The 18,606-nt window shown below is 37.3% G+C and overlaps 1 protein-coding gene across 1 annotated transcript in view; it reads left to right on the forward strand.

Annotated features, from left to right (window-relative positions):
- The window catches only part of THOC1 (THO complex subunit 1), a 52,677-nt gene that overhangs the window by 21,989 nt on the left and 12,082 nt on the right, over positions 1-18,606 (forward strand). Inside the window, exons 10-12 of the mRNA XM_047828772.1 lie at positions 6,922-7,030; positions 9,208-9,339; positions 18,237-18,337. Coding sequence (XP_047684728.1) covers positions 6,922-7,030; positions 9,208-9,339; positions 18,237-18,337 — 342 coding nt within the window. The remainder of the gene's footprint in view (positions 1-6,921; positions 7,031-9,207; positions 9,340-18,236; positions 18,338-18,606) is intronic.

The following is an 18,606-nucleotide window of genomic DNA, read 5'->3' on the forward strand; positions in this document are numbered from 1 at the left end:
AAAACTGCAAGTTTATACCTTTTAATCCCCTTCACTATTTTTTGAATGGAGGAAGAGATCGTTTGGGGAATTACTTTGTGACCGACTGTATCACCAGATTGTCTTAGGCACTGCAATTTACAAAGAACACATTACCCATATATCTACAATATGAAGTCCATTTCAGATTTGGCTAAATACACCAATAAAGAATTTTGTATTAAAAAAATATAAGTGTAACATTCTATAAAATCATCAACTCAACATTTAAAAAATATGTCAAGTTACAAAACATCTTGGTTAAAATAGTTACAGAACATTCTATTTTAGATAGTAACTCTCACCTCTAATTTGTTATGGTTTGCATACATAATAAGTAGTTACATTTGCTTTGTTTGGATATAGAATCCAAAAGTATCTGTGGAATGGTGAAGTTAGAAGGCAAATTGCAGTGGGTCAAAACATGAAAGGAAGGTAAGGAAATGGCGACATTGAGTGTAGACCACTCTTTCTATGTTTAGCCCTGAAGGAAAAGAGAGGGACAGCATGGAATGCAACTTTGAGAGGAGAGGAATTTTTTTACTTTTAGTGCCTCAACTGTAAAAATGTTTTAGTAGTCATATATTAATACTACTTTAAAATTTCTTCTATGAGGCACCTCAGTAAATACCAGGCCAACTAAAAATAAAAGATCAGAAGCTTTTACAGGTAGGAGATTATAATTAGCAACTTGGAATAAGATTGTTGTTGCTATCAAGCATTAATTAAGAGGTGAGGTTTCTGGCAACTGAAACAATAAAGGAACATACAAGGGTTACATAATTCTCATTCTCTGATTAAATGTAGTCTCCCATTTCTTTTTTTTTTTTTTAATTTAATTTTTTAAATTTACATCCAAGTTAGTTAGCCTACAGTGCAACAATGATTTCAGGAGTAGATTCCTTAATGCTCCTTACCCATTTAACCCACTCCCCTCCCACAAACCCTCTAGTAATCCTCTGTTCTCCATATTTAAGAGTCTTTTATGTTTTGTCCCCCTCCCTGTTTTTATATTATTTTTGCTTCCGTTCCCTTGTGTTAATCTGTTCTGTGTCTTAAAGTCCTCATATGAGTGAAATCATATGCTATTTATCTTTCTCTGACTAATTTCACTTAGCATAGTACCCTCTAGTTTCATCCACGTAGTTGCAGATGGCAAGATTTCATTCTTTTTGATTGCTGGGTAATACTCCACACACACACCACCTCTTCTTTATCCATTCATCCATCAAGGGACATTTGGGCTCTTTCCCTACTTTGGCTATTATTGATAGTGCTGCTATAAACATGGGGGTGCATGTGTCCCTTCAAAACAGCATACCTGTATCTCTTGGATAAATACCTAGTAGTGCAATTGTTGGGTCGTAGGGTAGTTCTATTTTTAATTTGTTGAGGAACTCCCATACTGTTTTCCAGAGTGGCTGCACCAGTTTGCATTCCCACCAGCAGTGCAAAAGAGATCCTCTTTCTCCACAGCCTCACCAACATCTGTTGTTGCCTGAGTTGTTAATGTTAGCCATTCTGACAGGTCTCTGGTATCTCATTGTGGTTTTGATTTGTATTTCCCTGATGATGAGTGATGGTGAGCCTTTTTTTCATGTCTCGGTTGGCCATCTGGATGTCTTCTTTGGAGAAGTGTCTATTCACGTCTTTTGCCCATTTCTTCACTGGATTGTTTTTTTTTTGAGGGAGGGGGGTGTTGAGTTTGATAAGTTCTTTATAGATTTTGGATACTAACCCTTTATCTGATATGTTGTTTGCAAATATCTTCTCCCATTCTGTCAGTTGCCTTTAAAATTTTTTTTTAACGTTTATTTATTTTTGAGAGAGACAGACAGAGTGTGAGCTGGGAAAGAAGCAGAGAGAGGGAGACACAGAATCCAAAGCAGGCTCCAGGCTCTGAGCTGCCAGCACAGAGCCTGACACGGGGCTCGAACCCACAAGCCACGAGATGATGACCTGAGTCGATGTCAGACGCTTAACTGACTGAGCCACCCAGGCGCGCCCCCCCACCCCCCACCCGCCCTGTCAGTTGCCTTTTAGTTTTGCTAATTCTTAACTTCACTGTGCAGAAGCTTTTTATTTTGATGAGGTCCCAATAGTTCATTTTTCCTTTTGTTTCCCTCGCCTCTGGAGACATGTTGAGTAAGAAGTTGCTGTGGCCAAGATCAGAGAGGTTTTTGCCTGCTTTCTCCTCGAGGATTTTGATGGCTTCCTGTCTTACATTTAGGTCTTTCACCCATCTTGAGTTTATTTTTGTGTATGGTATAAGAAAGTGGTCCAGGTTCATTTTTCTGCATGTTGCTGTCCAGTTTTCCCAGCACCACTTGCTGAAAACACTGTATTCCACTGAATATTCTTTCTTGCTTTGTCAAAGATTAGTTAGCCATACGTTTGTGGGTCCATTTCTGGGTTCTGTATTCCGTGTCATTGATCTGAGTGTCTGTTCTCATGCCATTACCATACTGTCTTGATGATAACAGCTTTGAAGTCTGGCGTTGCCTCCTGCTTTGGTTTCCTTTTTCAAGATTGCTTTGGCTATTTGGGTTATTTTCTGGTTCCATACAAATTTTAGGATTGTTTGTTCTAGCTCTGTGCTAGTGTTATTTTGATAGGGATTGCATTGAATATGTAGATTGCTTTGGGTAGTATTGACATTTTAACCATATTTGTTCTTCCTATCCAGGAGCATGGGATATTTTTCCATTTGTGTGTGTGTGTGTGTGTGTGTGTGTGTGTCTTCTTCAGTTTCTTTTATAAACTTTCCATAGTTTTCAGTGTACAGATTTTTAACCTCTTTGGTTAGATTTATTCCTAGGTATTTTATGGTTTTTGGTGCAATTGTAAATGGGATCAATTCCTTGATTTCTCTTTCTGTTGCTTCATTGTTGGTATATAGAAATGCAACTGATTTCTGTGCATTGATTTTATATCCTGCAACTTTGCTGAATTCATGAATCAGTTCTAGCAGTGTTTTGGTGGAATCTTTTGGGTTTTCCATGTAGAGTATCATGTCATCTGCGAAGAGTGAAAGTTTGACCTCCTCCTGGCCAATTTGGATGTCTTTTATTTCTTTGTCTTGTCTGATTGCTGAGGCTAAGACTTCCTAATACTATGTTGAATAATAGTGGTGAGAGTGGACATCCCTGTCTTGTTCCTGACCTTAAGGGGAAAGCTCTGTTTTTCCCCATTGAAGATGATATTAGCGTTGGGTCTTTCGTGTATGGCTTTTATGATCTCGAGGTATGATCCTTCTATCCCTACTTTCTTGAGAGTTTTTTATCAAGAAAGGATACTGCATTTTGTCAAATGCTTTCTCTGCATCTGTTGAGAGGATCATATGGTTCTTGTCCTTTCTTTTATTGACATGATGGATCACATTGATTGTTTTGCAGATATTGAACCAGCCCTGCATCCCAGGTATAAATCCCACGTGGTCGTGGTGAATAATTTTTTTAATGTATTGTTGTTGGATCCAGTTGGCTAATATCTTGTTGAGGATTTTTGCATCTGTGTTCATCAGGGAAATTGGTCTATAGTTCTCCTTTTTAGTGGGGTCTTTGTCTGGTTTCAGAGTCAAGGCAATGCTGGCTTCACAGAAAGAGTTTGGAATTTTTCCTTCCATTTCTATTTTTGGAACAGCTTCAAGAGAATAGGTGTTAACTCTTCCTTAAATGTTTGGTAGAATTCTCCTGGAAAGCCATCTGGACCTGGACTCTTGTTTTTGGGGGGAGATTTTTGATTACTAATTCGGTTTCTTTACTGGTTATGGGTCTGTTCAAATTTTCTGTTTCTTCCTGTTTCAGTTTTTGTAGATATGTTTTTAGGAATTTGTCCATTTCTTCCAGATTACCCATTTTATTAGTGTATAATTGCTCATAATATTCCTCTTATTGTTTTTATTTCTGCTGTGTTGGTTGTGATCTCTCCTCTTTCATTCTTGATTTTATTTATTTGGGTCCTTTCCTTTTATTTTTGATCAGACTGGCTAGTGGTTTATCAATTTTGTTAATTCTTTCAAAGAATCAGCTTCTGGTTTCATTGATCTGTTTTACTGTTTTTTTGGTTTTGATAGCATTAATTTCTGCTCTAATCTTTATTATTTTCTGTCTTCTGCTGTTTTGGGTTTTATTTGCTCTTCTTTTTCAAGCTCTTTAAGGTGTAAGGTTAGTTTGTGTATCTGGTAGTCTCCCATTTCTTAAAGGCAAACTTTCCTTGTACTGCATTTCAAGAGGCATTTATTATATTCTTATATGTGGTAACTGAGTAACATTGTGTGTGTGTGCATATAACTATATATAAAACTATATAAAATCTTCAAAAGCCATTTTGTTTCAAAAAACTTATTTATTAAGTGTATGGAACTACACAAATACTGGTTATAGTATTATTTGAGGAATATAAATAATTTATTTTATACATGGCTTTTCTTTTTTCCAATTGCACATTTTGGAAAATGTTCCTTTTGTGGCCTTTTTTTTTTTTTAACTTGTTATGTAGAAAACCCAGACTTACAATCTTGTAAATCAATGAAATTGCTTCAGTTATAGAAAACAGTTGATGTCAGTTGATGTTCAGATCATTGTTTTCCTGTTTTCAAAGTTACTAGGAAAGAATGTAGAAAGAGTAAAAGTTAACATGCCCGTTAGATTCTTTTGAACACTGCCAGTTCTTGATAAAACTTTTGGCAGGAGCTGGCTATTGGTCAATTAAAAGTTGCCAGTATTCTTCATTATTGATTTGAAGCAAGGTCCACATATTTCAAATACTAGTAGTTGTTCTACCAAGTTAGCATTCTTTTATCAAAATTAGCTAGCTTGCTAAATTATTAACCTTTATACATAATTCAAAGCCGTTGTAATCTGGGTAAGCGTAATTCAAGCATAATTTCAGCCTCTTTTGTAAAATGAAATGCATGCACTCTGTGACTGCTGTTTCCTTGCAGACCAAGGACTTTTTTCAATTATTTCCAAGTTCACACCTTTGTTCCATACAGTTAGAGTTGTCAGAAGTGTGACTATAAGATAAGTAATCTGTTACTGTATGTGGTTGTTTTAATTGATGTGCCAATTGATTATAAATTTAATGAAATTCTTTAGACAAGTATTTTATGATACTGACTTATACATTGTAATCTTAATCATATGAATTAAAGTACTATGGTAGAATCTTCATCAAATGTGCTTCCCCATGTTTTGCTAAAATACTTTTCCCTTTGTCATTCTTAGAAAACTAATGCCTTTTCAGACATTTCTGCAGAAAACTGATTTTTACACTAGCAAATTATTTTTTACTTTTCTACTCTATCCTTGTATAAAAAGGAAGTAAGACACTTTTCAGTCTTTTAAATATTACCCTACCGCTCCCAAAAAACTCTTAAAGTACATAATGAAAATTATACTCATTTTATTTTACTATAATCCTTTAAAATGCTTTATAATATTGTCCCTGTCACTCCCTTGTCATCAAAAAAGTAATTTTTAATATATCCATGTCAAAAATGAAGAGTGGAAGATTAACGTTCTATTGCCCAGAATAGAGAATGCAAGACTCTTAAGATCATAAGACTTTGTGGATCACTAAGCCCCCCTTCCTGTTCTGCACATAAAATTACAATCTTCCTTGGAATATTTGTATGGCCATGAAGCTTAGAGAAAATACTAACTATAATCCATAGGTTCAATTTATTAAGGTTTATTTAGAAAGAATGGAGTAAGGTAGTACACACAAAATTAATTTTACAGAAGTGATGTTGAAAATTTGTGTGGATATTTGAGGATATGAAATAGTTCATACCTCAAGCATTTTTTTACATTATATAATGGCTATTTTGAATGATATAGAGGATTTTGTTAAAACAAAAATCTCTTAGATAAAAAAGTCTGAAATGTTTAACTTTTTTTTTTTTCAATTTTTTAATGTTTATTTATTTTTGAGAGAGAGAGACAGAGCATCAGCAGGGGAGGAACAGAGAGAGAGGGCGACACAGAATCTGAAACAGGTTCCAGGCTCTGAGCTGTCAGCACAGAGCCTGACGCAGGGCTCGAACTCACAGTGAGATTGTGACCTGAGCCGAAGCTGGACGCTCAACCGACTGAGCTACCCAGGCACCCCTGAAATGTTTAACTTCTAAAATTAAAACATAGTTTAATTTTTGTAAATTTAAAAATTAATAGAATGTGTATTGACACTGCAGATTTGTAACAAATTACAGGTTGAATTAGTAATGCCATAATAAAAACACTAAAGAAAATGCCTACTTTTGTAATACTGAGTTGATATGTACTTGTCTGATGCCATGTCTTTTAGCATAGGTTCAAAGTGACATTAGTTTAAACAACATGGAAGTTGGTTTCTTTCTTATGTAAAAGTCTGGAGACAGGCAGTTCAGAGCTGGTAGAATATCATTTCTCAGGAAGATTGTCTAGGGACCTATGTTCCTCCTAACTTCTTATCCCACCATATCTTGGTGTTTCCTTTTTTTCCCTATAGTCCATGTGGCTCATCATCATATCTGCATTATGGCCAGCAGAAAGAGAAATAGGAAAATGGTAAAACATGGCCCCAAAATTGCACATATGACTTCTCCCAAATAGCCAGAAATTAACCACATGGCCACACATAGCTGCAAGAGAGGTTAGGAAACATAGTCTTTAATTCTGAATAATCATGTATTGGGCCAAAATTCAGGCATTCTGCTACTGTAAAGTGGATCTGTTAGAGTCTATGAATCCCCTGAAATTGTTTATAAAAGTTTAAGTATGAACGTGCACTTTTCTGGGTAAAGGGGCTTAGCTGTCATCAGCTTCTTAAAGGGATTTATGACCTAAGAAAAGTTAGGAGCACTTAGATATTTCTAAAAAAATTTAAATGATTTATTTAATATAACATTTATTTTATTAGCTCCATTCCAATTGATTACAACCTGTATCGAAAATTCTGGTCACTTCAAGATTACTTCAGGAACCCTGTGCAATGCTATGAGAAGATTTCATGGAAAACTTTTCTTAAGGTGAGTTGCCAGTTACATACTACCCAAAAGTCAATGTTTTACAGCTATGGCAGAGGCAAAACTTGACTCTTGTCCAGCATACTTTTTATTGTATGATTTTACCTCTTAGGTTTTTATGCCTATTTTACAATATAATGCAGAAGCTAAATTGTAAATTAGTATTTAAACTGCCAATTTTGTGGAGTTGTTTATAAATGAGTTAGGGATTTCAAAGTTAGCAATTACAGCCTTGGGGTTTGATTTTTTTTTACATAGTATTATCAACACAAATTGATGAATATTTGCCAAATATGTTGTCTTTACTTTGCACAAAATTATTTCAAGTATCCTGTTAGAACAAGGGTTGCAAACTATGGCCATGGGCCAGATACAGTCTTTTCTTTGTTTTCGTAGTTATATTGGCACACAGCCACACTCATTCATTTATGTATTACTTATGGGTGTTTGTGTGCCGTAATGGCAGACTTGAGTAGTGTGACTGAGACCACATGAGCCACATAGCCTGTGAAAATTAATAAAAGGAAACCTCATTTAGAATGGAAGAATCAGGAAACCAACAGGGGGAACTCTTACACTCAGCACTAGTTGTTAATTTCAGACCCAGCTGGAAGAGATAGACCTTTTCAGTCTATACTATTTTACTGTCCCAACAGCATGAAGATTTCTTCCTCTCCCAGCAACAGCCCAGCCAGTGAGAGATAGCGACAGTTTAGCCAATGAGAAACCACTATACTTTGAACTCCCAGTTTATTCCAGTGGACTTTTAGTTTATAACAGCCCCTCAGAACTCCTCCTTTATTCTGTAAAAGAGCATTCTTCTACTTTGTTCTCCCAAAATTTGTGTCTGGCTTTGTGGGTAGTTTGCTAGTCCCAGATTGCAATTCTCAGCTATTCCCAAATAAACCCTTTTTCTTTTTTTTTTTTTTTTTTTTTTTTTTTGCTGGTAAAATAACTGGCAGTTTTATTTTTAAGGTAAACAAGCTTAGGGGTGCCTTGCCGGTTGAGTAGAGCATGCAACTCTTGACCTCATGGGTTTAAGTTCCAGTCCCACTTTGAGTGTAAAGACTACTTAAAAATAAAATCTTAACAAAAAAAATTTTTTTTTAAGTTGGAGCACCTGGGTGACTCATTCTGTTAAGCATCAGACTCTTGATTTAGATTCAGATCATGATGTCACAGTTCATAAGTTAAAGCCCTGTGTCAGTCACTGCACTGGCAGCACAGAGCCTGCTTGGGATTCTCTCTCCACCTCTCTCTCTCTGCCCCTCCCCTGCTCCCACAGGTGCTCTCTCTCTCTCTCTCTCTCCCTCTCAAAATAAACTTAAAAAAAATTTTTTTTTAAAGGTTTACAAACTATCAGAAAAAAACAGCTAGCCTTTGTTTTATAAGAATTCTCTGGGGGCGCCTGGGTGGCTCAGTCAGTTGAGCGGCCGACTTCGGCTCAGGTCATGATCTCACAGTCCGTGAGTTCGAGCCCCGCATCGGGCTCTGTGCTGACAGCTCAGAGCCTGGAGCCTGCTTCAGATTCTGTGTCTCCCTCTCTCTCTGACCCTCCATCGTTCATGCCCTGTCTCTCTCTGTCTCAAAAATAAATAAACATTAAAAAAAAAAAATTAAAAAAAAAAAAAGAATTCTCTATATTTCTTTTTGTTGGCTACTTAAAGATCAGTTGTCCTTTTTAGTTGTAGTCAAAATCCAAGGTGAATGCGTAGCTATTAAAAGTGGCATGGTGTGTGTTCAGATTAAGTGGTGAGTGAGAAATCATCTGGAATTGTTACTAGATAGGATTCAACATCATTGTCTTATTTGGTCACAGCGTTTTAGCACAAGAAATGCTTGAATGTTTTCCACAGCTGGTTAAACAGCTAATTTCAATGGTAAATTTCTGTATAATCTCAAAGCATTACTTTCTCTATTTGCCCCTTACACAAACTATATAAGAAATGATATTTCTTCAGGAGTAGAGGGTTTATCCCAACTTTTACAATACCATGAAATCTCATAACAAGTAGTTTTACTCCCATTTTCCCGTCATGGTTTTTCTTGTTTAATATGCTTTACAATATGCATTCATGGTTAACTGTGAGTAAATTCTAGGTGTTTTGATATAGAAAAGCACTTAAAAAATTATTGGGCCACAATGTCAAATAAAACTAATTGGTATTTTTACTTTGCAGTATTCTGAAGAAGTTCTAGCTGTTTTTAAGAGTTATAAATTAGATGATACTCAGGCCTCCAGGAAAAAGATGGAAGAATTAAAAGCAGGAGGAGAACATGTGTATTTTGCAAAATTTTTAACAAGTGAAAAGGTACAAATTTTTCTTTTTCACTAAGCATAATAAGTACTCGTCTTTTTTTCTATTTAGCTGATCTTGTTTTTAAGTTTAATAGAAATGTTTCTTTATTTTTGGTTAAAGCTGGTAAGTATTAGTTTGAGAATCTTGTGTCTTCCTTCCACAAGTAAGACTAATTTGATTTCAGAAGTGAAAGAAGTTCTGCATTTTCTGTTTTGTAGGCTTATTTTGCAGTTTAATTACTTTCAAGTGCATATATTTTGAACCTCAAGTTAGGATTTAATTTGCATTATTGAAGATAATATTTTGTAATTAGTTTGTCCCTTAGGTACAAATAAGGTGTTTAAACATTCTCTGTAATCTTATTTGTACAGCTTAATAAGTAAATTTTATTCAAATGCAGTGCTAAGGGGGGTATAGCTCAGGGGTAGAGCATTTGACTACAAATACAGTGATAATTGTATTAGGAGTTTTGCTACAAGGAGTTTGACTACAGGTGGTAGCCAGGAGTTTGGCTGCAAGTGGTAGACACCAGATATGTTTCATGTGGGACCAGGGGCCAGAGCCAGATTCACTGCTTGAAGCCAGGGACTGAGGTTGAAATTTACCTTCTTTTAAAAAGAAGCTAAGACAAAATATTAATAGTATTCTGCCAAGGGCAGTGGATTCATAGGAGACTCTGGGTCTAGGGATAACAAAGACACAGATTTGTGTCAAGCTTTATGTCTCTAGCTTTGTGACTAAATATGTGATATCTTCAATATACTAATAAAATAGTTGCTCCAAGAATTCATCTTAAGACTTTTTCCAGACTTGGCTCCAGGGACCCTCATGGAATCAAATGGAAAACTCCTAGACAAGAAAGGATGTACAGAGAAAGAAGGGAAAGTAAACAAACATTCCAAAACAAAAGCTTCTCATGCAAATCTCTGATAAATTACAATTAAATTACAATATGATTCACAAAATTTATAAAGAAATTCAATACTCGGAAATACCACCAACCAAATCAACTGTTGGGATACACGTGTATTTATTCCAGATACACAGCCTGATCGTGACTTTAAAAATACATGTTTTGGGGGCGCCTGGGTGGCGCAGTCGGTAAAGCGTCCGACTTCAGCCAGGTCACGATCTCGCAGTCCGTGAGTTCGAGCCCCGCGTCAGGCTCTGGGCTGATGGCTCAGAGCCTGGAGCCTGTTTTCGATTCTGTGTCTCCCTCTCTCTCTGCCCCTCCCCCGTTCATGCTCTGTCTCTCTCTGTCCCAAAAATAAATTAAAAACGTTGAAAAAAAAAAAATACATGTTTTGGATAATCAAAGAGATAATTGATTATATAGCATCCATTGAGACTAAATAAAAAATTGTGAAACTGAAACAGGCAGAAATGAAACAGAATGGTTCAATATGACAACTAAGTGAGAGACTTAGAAATGAAAAATGTGATCATCAAAACCAAAGCAGAACACACAGAATTAAACTATAGATTGAACATAGATGAAAAGAGAACTAATGAATGTTAGGTAATGTTAAGTTTACCCGGAAGACACAGAGACAGGTTTTTTTAGCTTGTTAATGTGAAAGAGCAGTTGAGAGCAATGTGTGGTTGACTGAGAAATTTCAGCAACTATTAAAGAACAAAATAGAGGGAAAAGTATATTGAAAAGAATTAAAGGTAATACCAAGTTCGAAGATTAAATGTGTGCTACAAATAATACTTCAGTACATCATGCTATAACTGCAGAGACAAAGAGACAACCTTAAAAGCCACTAAAGGGGGGGAAAAAAAAAGACAAATATACTAGAAAGGAACAGCTGTTTGTTAGCCAATTTCTAACAGTTAACAGATACCAGAAGATAGTGGTGAAATGCTATAGTTCTAAAGAAGAAAACCTATCAATCTAGAATTTTATATCCAGCTAAATGCACTCAAGACTATGGACAAAATAGACATTCTCATTGAAAGACCAGGAAAACATACTTCTCTAAGACCTTCTTTTTGAAAAACTTCTAAAGGGTATTCTCTAGGAAGAAGGAAAAGTTGATATTAAAGTTCTTCTGAAAAACCAAGAGTACTAAGAAAAATTGGAAGAAATTGGAAACAATTGCCCTATCAGATATTAAGACCTGTAATGCTCTAGTAATTGAAATAGTAAAGCAATTATTAGTACAGGTATAAAGAAGGAAAAAAAAAACTAGAAAAATAGAAAGCACAAACTGAAGTTTGAGATACAAAAGTTACATTACAGATTAGTGAGGAAAAGATGGATTATTCCTTTTTTTAATGTTTATTTTTTTTTTGAGAGAGAGAGGGCTGGGGGGAGGGACAGAGAGGGAGACAGAATCCCAAGCAGGCTCCATGCTGCTAGCACAGAGCCCCACATGGAGCTTGAACTCACAAACTGTGAGATCATGGCCTGACCTGAAACCAAGAATTGGATGCTTAACCAACTGAGCCACCCAGGCACCCCAAGATGGATTATTCTTAATAAATGTTGCTTGGACAGCTCACTCATATGGAAAAAAATACAATTCAATTCATACCTTATTACATGCACAAAACTGAATTCCAGCTTAAAAGTCTAAAGGAGAGGGGCACCTGGGTGACTCAGTTAAGCGTCCGACTTTGGCTCAGATCATGATCTCACGATTCGTGAGTTCAGGCTCCATGTCAGACTCTGTCAGACAGTTCATAGCCCAGAGCCTGCTTCAGATTCTGTGTCTTCCTCTCTTTGCCACTCCCCCACCCCTCCCCTCCCTCTCTCTCTTCCTCCCTCCCTCTCTCTCTCTCTCAAAAATAAACATTAAAAAAATTCTTAAGTCTAAATGAGAAAAGCAGAACTGAAACATTTAAATATATATATAAAATGTGTACATTCGGAGCAGGGAAAGATTTCTCAAGTCACAGCACCAGTCATGAGGGAAAATACCAATATAGTTAATATGAAAACATAAAAGTTTGAATAGTAAAAGATACCATAGAGGGGCGCCTGGGTGGCTCAGTCGGTTGAGTGTCCGACTTCAGCTCAGTTCATGATCTCGCGGTCTGTGAGTTCGAGCCTTGCGTTGGGCTCTGTGCTGATGGCTCAGAGCCTGGGGCCTGCTTCGGATTCTGTGTCTCCCTTTCTCTCTGCCCCTCCCCTGTTCATGCTCTTTCTCTCTCTGTCAAAAATAAATAAACATTAAAAAATTTTTTTAAAAAGATACCATAGAAAAAACCATACCAAAGTGAAAAAACAGCCACAAACTGGAAGATACTCATCACCTGTATAACTGAAGAAGATTAACATTCTGAACATTCTGTCAATAAAAAGACAAGCCAGTGGAAAACTGGAAAGATGGTATGTGCAGGTAGATTGCACATACAGAAACCTAAATCACTGATAAGCTTATAAAAAAAAATGCTAACCATCTCTAATAGCCAAAGGAATTAAAATGATGAGGCAGTCGTTTCACACCAAATTGACAAAAGCAGAAAAGCCTAACAACAAATGGTATTTGCAAAGGTGTGGGAAAGGACGCTTTCATACACGCTGGTTGAAGTATAAATTGATTCAACCACTTTGCAGAGCAATTTTATAACTAGCAAAATTAAAACTTCTGTTCCTAGATGTGGCCCCTAGAGAATCACACACATGCACAAGGAAATAATTAAGAAGACTCATTGTTTGTAAATTATGTGTTTGTAGGTGGAAGTTTGGAAACAATCTAAATGTTCATAAGCAGGAGGCTGGTAAATTACTGTAAATTTATGCAGTAGAGTTCCACAAAGCACTGAAAGTGGGTTAACTGGAGCAGAGATTGGCAAATCTAGCTTGCCACCTGTTTTTATAAATCAGTTTTATTGCCTCACACCCATGCTATAACATCCACCTGTTGTCTATGGCTGATTTGTACTGCCACAGCAGAAAGTCGTAGTTGTGATGAAGACTGTATCATCCACAAAGCCTAAAATAATTTACTAATTGGCCCTTAACTGAAATTTGCCAACCCCCGAATTATGTTACATGTATTAAGTTGTATAAATTTCAGTTATAATGTCTTGTGAAAATAGTTTATTGCAGAATAATATGTATAGAATTTGAAAACATGCAAAATACCTCAATATGTTATTTATAGATGACTACTTATGTAGCAATAATGTGAAATCTGCATTAGAATCATAAACACCAAATACATGGTAGTGCTTACAATAGAAGAGGAAGGGAGAGGGGAGCAGAAGAGAGAGGTTACAGAGGAGGGCTTAACAGTTTCGATAATATCTATTTCTTTAACAAATGTGGAACAGGTAAAAATGTTAGGATTTGACATGTCACTGGATAGAGGGACATGAATGTTATATTACTTAACTGTACCTTTTTGACATTTAAAATTTTTCATAATTTAAAAATTAGATAATTTGATATCAGCTAATGTGTTAATGATGACAAATTAAGATTTTAATGAGAATGCTCTTAATTTTTTTTCTAGCACAGATTTTTAAAGTACTTTGTATAAATGATAGAAATGGGATATTTCATACTTCAGTTTAATTTTACCAGAAATATTATTTACATGTACAGTTTATTGACAGAAAGGCACATAAAGATAAATAAGAATAGCATGATCCTTTTTAGGTTTAGAATAATAATCAGGAAGGCTGAAAGGCCTGAGCTGAGATGTGCAGTAAAAGCTAAGGATGATAAAAAGACCCTTTGTTCAAGAAACAAAACAAAGAAATATTTGACCCATTGCATGATGTAAATGGTGTAATTTTCTAAATAACCAAAGAAAAGTAGAACTAGAAAATATACATTAAGGAAGAAATAATGCACTTGAGCGTGTCAGTTTTAGTCTCAGTTCTGTCACTAGCTGTGTGATCTTTCAGAGCTTATAGTTTCCATAAGCATAGTGTGAAGCAGTTAGCTTGACTGATCATACTGGTCCCTTCCCACTTCCGATTCAATGTCTTGTTGACTCCTGTTTTCAGTCCACTATTTCCATCAAAAACTATATTCTAGCATAAAAAATAAATGTGGGAGGGGTGCCTGGATGGCTTAGTAGGTTAAGTGTCCGACTTCGGTTCAGGTCATGACCTCACAGTTTCGTGAGTTCAAGCCCTGTGTCAGGCTCTGTGCTGACAGCTCAGAGCCTGGAGCCTGCTTCACATTCTTGTCTCCCTCTCTGTCTCTGCCCCTCCCCTGCTCACGCTGTCTTTGTCTCTCTCTAAATTAAAATAAAATAAAATAATAAAATAAAATAAAATAAAATAAAATAAAATAAAATAAAATAAAATAAAATAAAATATAAAATTTAAAAAAGAAACGTGGGAGACCAAAAGCCCAAGATAGATGAAGAGTTTGTACACAACGCTAGCCATTTCAGTTCATCTCTCCAAGCCAGCAGGCTTGTTTGTATTCCCGACTGGCTGAACTACTTAAGGTCTTCAAACAGATGAGTCTTTTACTGGACTTAGAGTCTTGGTACCTCCTGTTTTCTTTCTTGTCACATACTCTCCAACTCAAGATTTGCTCCTATAGTTTATAGTTGTGCTTTTTCCAGGCAGTCTTCCTCAAGTTGCTTAGGCAAATAGTTGGAGGGTGGAACCTCTCACTGGAGAAAAGTGGGTTTCATGGGCAAAATAAGTGTGTTTTACTTTGGACATGAAATCTGATCAAGTGTCAGTTGAACATTCAAGTAGATATGTAGTAGCTTTGTAAGTATACAGATTTGGAGTTTAGCAACAGGGTCTAGGATGAGAGTATAGATTTGGTATATGGTATAGTTACCAGCTGTATGTAGTAATTAAAGGAAAATACAGACTAGAGAGAGAAGAAAACATTATGCAGCATCATGCAGAATCCTGAAGAAAATCAACATTTAAGGGGCGGGGGAGTCCGGGAGAGGAAGAAGCTTGAAGAGTAGCCAGTGAAATTGGAGAAAAACTAGAGAAGTGTGACCTTGTGGAAGCCAGGCATATCAAGTAGGATGAGGACTCTGAAAAAAATGTTCATTGTGGGTGGGTGGGGGGACACAGTTCATTGGATTTAACAACAAGAAAGTCATTGGTGATCTTGGCAAAAACAGTAAATTGGTAAACAGAAAGCCACAGATAGTGCAGGTTGAGGGGTGAATTGGAAACAGTTCTTTCAAGAAGTTTGGCTGTTAGGGAATATGAGGGGAGGCTGAGGATCTCTTTGAGAGAAGTTACTTAATGCTAATAGAAAGGAGCTTGGAAAGAAGAAAGGGTTGAAGAAAGGGGGGTTAACTGATGGGACTCAGTTAACTTAGGGAGATTGGAACTTCCAAATGGAAGGATTACCTTCAGCAATGAAGATGTTGAGACAGAAGAAAAAGTGAAAACAAGGATGTGGGTGAAGCTTCCAATTTATTGAAATCTTTTCATTGAAGGTGGAGGTAGTTGATGTACTGAGAGTGGAAGGGTAGTTAAGTAATGCTTGTAATATGTTGAAAGGGTTTGCAGTAATTGCTGTGGAGAAGAGGAAAGAATTACAGCCTTGGAGAATAAAGAAAGATCACTGATTAGAGACCAGAATTTTAAGTTAGAGGCAGTAGCATAGGGGGATACCATCTGCAGAGCTATGTGGTTTGTATTTTCTTTCAAGTAGCTCCATCTGCAACCTCCATGGGAAGCCTTCGTGTTGATAGAGGGAAGGTGAGTAACTTGGTTCGATCTGGTGTTGCTGTTTTGCCCAGTAGATGTGACAGAAGTATGGCACAAAGGTGTTGAGGAAGTTGGCAAGAAAATGGTTGAAGAGAGAAACCAGAAAGTCAGGACCAGGACTCAGCCAGCTATAGCCGCAGGCTAAATCTGACCCACTGCTTGTTTTATTTTGTATTTTAATATGTTTACATAAGTACCTACATAATATAATATGCCTCTTGGCTCACATAGCCTAAAATATTTACCATCTAAAGAAGGTTTGCTGACCCCTTATCTTAATCAAAATAGGATTACTATAAAAACGGAATGGGACTAACAGGCAGAAAATAGATGATTCAAAGGACTTAAGGTCTCAGTCAGGTCCTGGGACAACTGAGTGAGAGACTGGAAGAATCAGAGGCTATGGTGAGAGGATTGTGAATTGAGGGTTTCAGAGCTGGGGTAGCTGTGAGTAATAACCGGCTCCAGCTTTTGTCCATAGCAGTGGGGCCACAGCAGAGCTATGCCTGTCCGTGGAGCTGAGGTCAAGGAACTTGAGAGCCTGGGTAGGGATGGTGAGGTCATCTAGGAGAGGAAAGGAAGTCAAGAGACTGTGCCATTCAATTTGGGTTGAGATATTTAATATGATAAATAATAGAATAAAAGGTTCAATACCTAAAGGTGAGGATTGGAAGGCCAGTCATGTTTAGAAAGGAGGAAGTGGCTAGTGAATGTTAGGTAAATGGAAGCATAGCCAAAGGAACCTGGGACCTTCAACTGGATTCCATTCCTCGGGCTTTCAGGTGTCTTCTTGGTTGGTTATCCATTTAAAATAAGGCAGCTCCCAGGGCGCCTGGGGGACTCAGTCCGTTCAGTGTCTGACTTCAGCTCAGGTCATGATCTCACGGTTCATGGGTTTGAGCCCCGCATCAGGCTCTGGGCTGACAGCTAGGAGTCTGGAGCCTGCTTCGGATTCTGTGTCTCTCTCTCTCTGCCCCTCCCCAGCTTGTGTTCTCTCTCAAAAATAAATAAACAGGGGCGCCTGGGTGGCGCAGTCGGTTAAGCGTCCGACTTCAGCCAGGTCACGATCTCGCGGTCCGGGAGTTCGAGCCCCGCGTCAGGCTCTGGGCTGATGGCTCAGAGCCTGGAGCCTGTTTCCGATTCTGTGTCTCCCTCTCTCTCTGCCCCTCCCCCGTTCATGCTCTGTCTCTCTCTGTCCCAAAAATAAATAAACGTTGAAAAAAAAAATTTTTTTTAATAAAATAAACATTAAAAAAATTTTTTAATAATAAATTAATTAATGTAATTAAATAAGGCAGCTCCCCATTGTTGCTTTAGCTCTAGAAGGCTGAAGCAGCACAAGTTTGTGGATACAGGTTTCCATATTCCTTGGATATGAGGGTGATCTGGCTGCAACATCTGTCACCCCATTGATTGCCAGGATTGATTCGGCTGATGTAGCTGGCGAGGTGGGTGTCCCCTTCCTCTCTCACCGCTCCATGTGTGTCCCTCCCGAAGCTGTGCGCTCAGTCGAAGAGGACGGCCTTACCCAATAGAGGAGGACCGTTCTTCGGTCAAGGGTATACAAGTAGCTGCACTTCTCTGCTAGAATCTCCAAACAAGCTCTCAGCATTCCTTCAATACTCTAGGAACATAATCAGAATGACTGCCTTCATCATTGGAGGTCATTCTTATAGACCACCCTCAGGACAGGGTTATTGAAGAACATCCTTGTGAGTGACCTTCATGTCCTTTCTAATGCAGATTGTGTGATAATACAAGTATGATACAGTTTTCTCTAAAATATAATAGTCCACTTAATTCCCAGATGATTCTTCACTCTTACTTCCTTGTTTATTACTGAGCACCGGCTCTGTCATAGGCATTTTGTAGGGCTACAGAAATGAGCACCATCCCTTGTTATTATCTGTATATGGATCACTCTTTAGCCATTATTTCTTTATATGTGAGAAAGTGGTGGTCTTATTTTTACCTTTTTATATTTCTGGTTTGCTGTATCTTGACTTCAGAACCACAGATGTAACAGTGCTATCTACCGAAATAAATCTCTCATGGCATAAAATAGTTTAAAAATCTGAAGCCTTTGCTTCTCTGTCCTAGGGCTTGTGCAGTAATGTCTCATATTCAGTGAGCCCTCAGTAAATATTTTTTTAATTAAAATCTTTCATTTCTGTAGTAGAATAACCTGTACCTTTAGGCAAAACTTGAATTTAATGTGTTTTGTGTTGTGTGTTTTGTTTTTCAACTAGTTGATGGATTTACAACTGAGTGACAGTAACTTTCGCCGACACATCCTGTTGCAATACCTCATTTTATTCCAGTATCTCAAGGGGCAAGTCAAATTCAAAAGGTAAGTTAATGTGAGTAGTAAATGATTTCCAAATAGTCCTTTCTAAAAGAGGACATACTGATGTATTTTTCCTATGTGTCAGACTCATTTAATTTATAAGGGTTACATCCCTGAAACCTTCCTTTTGCGGCAACACTAGATAATCAGACGCTTTTGTTAGAGATACAAGATGTTAGGATATTTGTTTTAGAGAAAGGTATTGACTGGATCTACTATCAGTGTAAGTCTCTCCTGATGAGCGCCAGGGCTTCCTAGGGGTCCCCCAGTTG

The sequence above is a fragment of the Prionailurus viverrinus genome, chromosome D3 (genome assembly GCF_022837055.1).
Source record: "Prionailurus viverrinus isolate Anna chromosome D3, UM_Priviv_1.0, whole genome shotgun sequence".
Classification (NCBI taxonomy): Eukaryota; Metazoa; Chordata; class Mammalia; order Carnivora; family Felidae; genus Prionailurus; species Prionailurus viverrinus.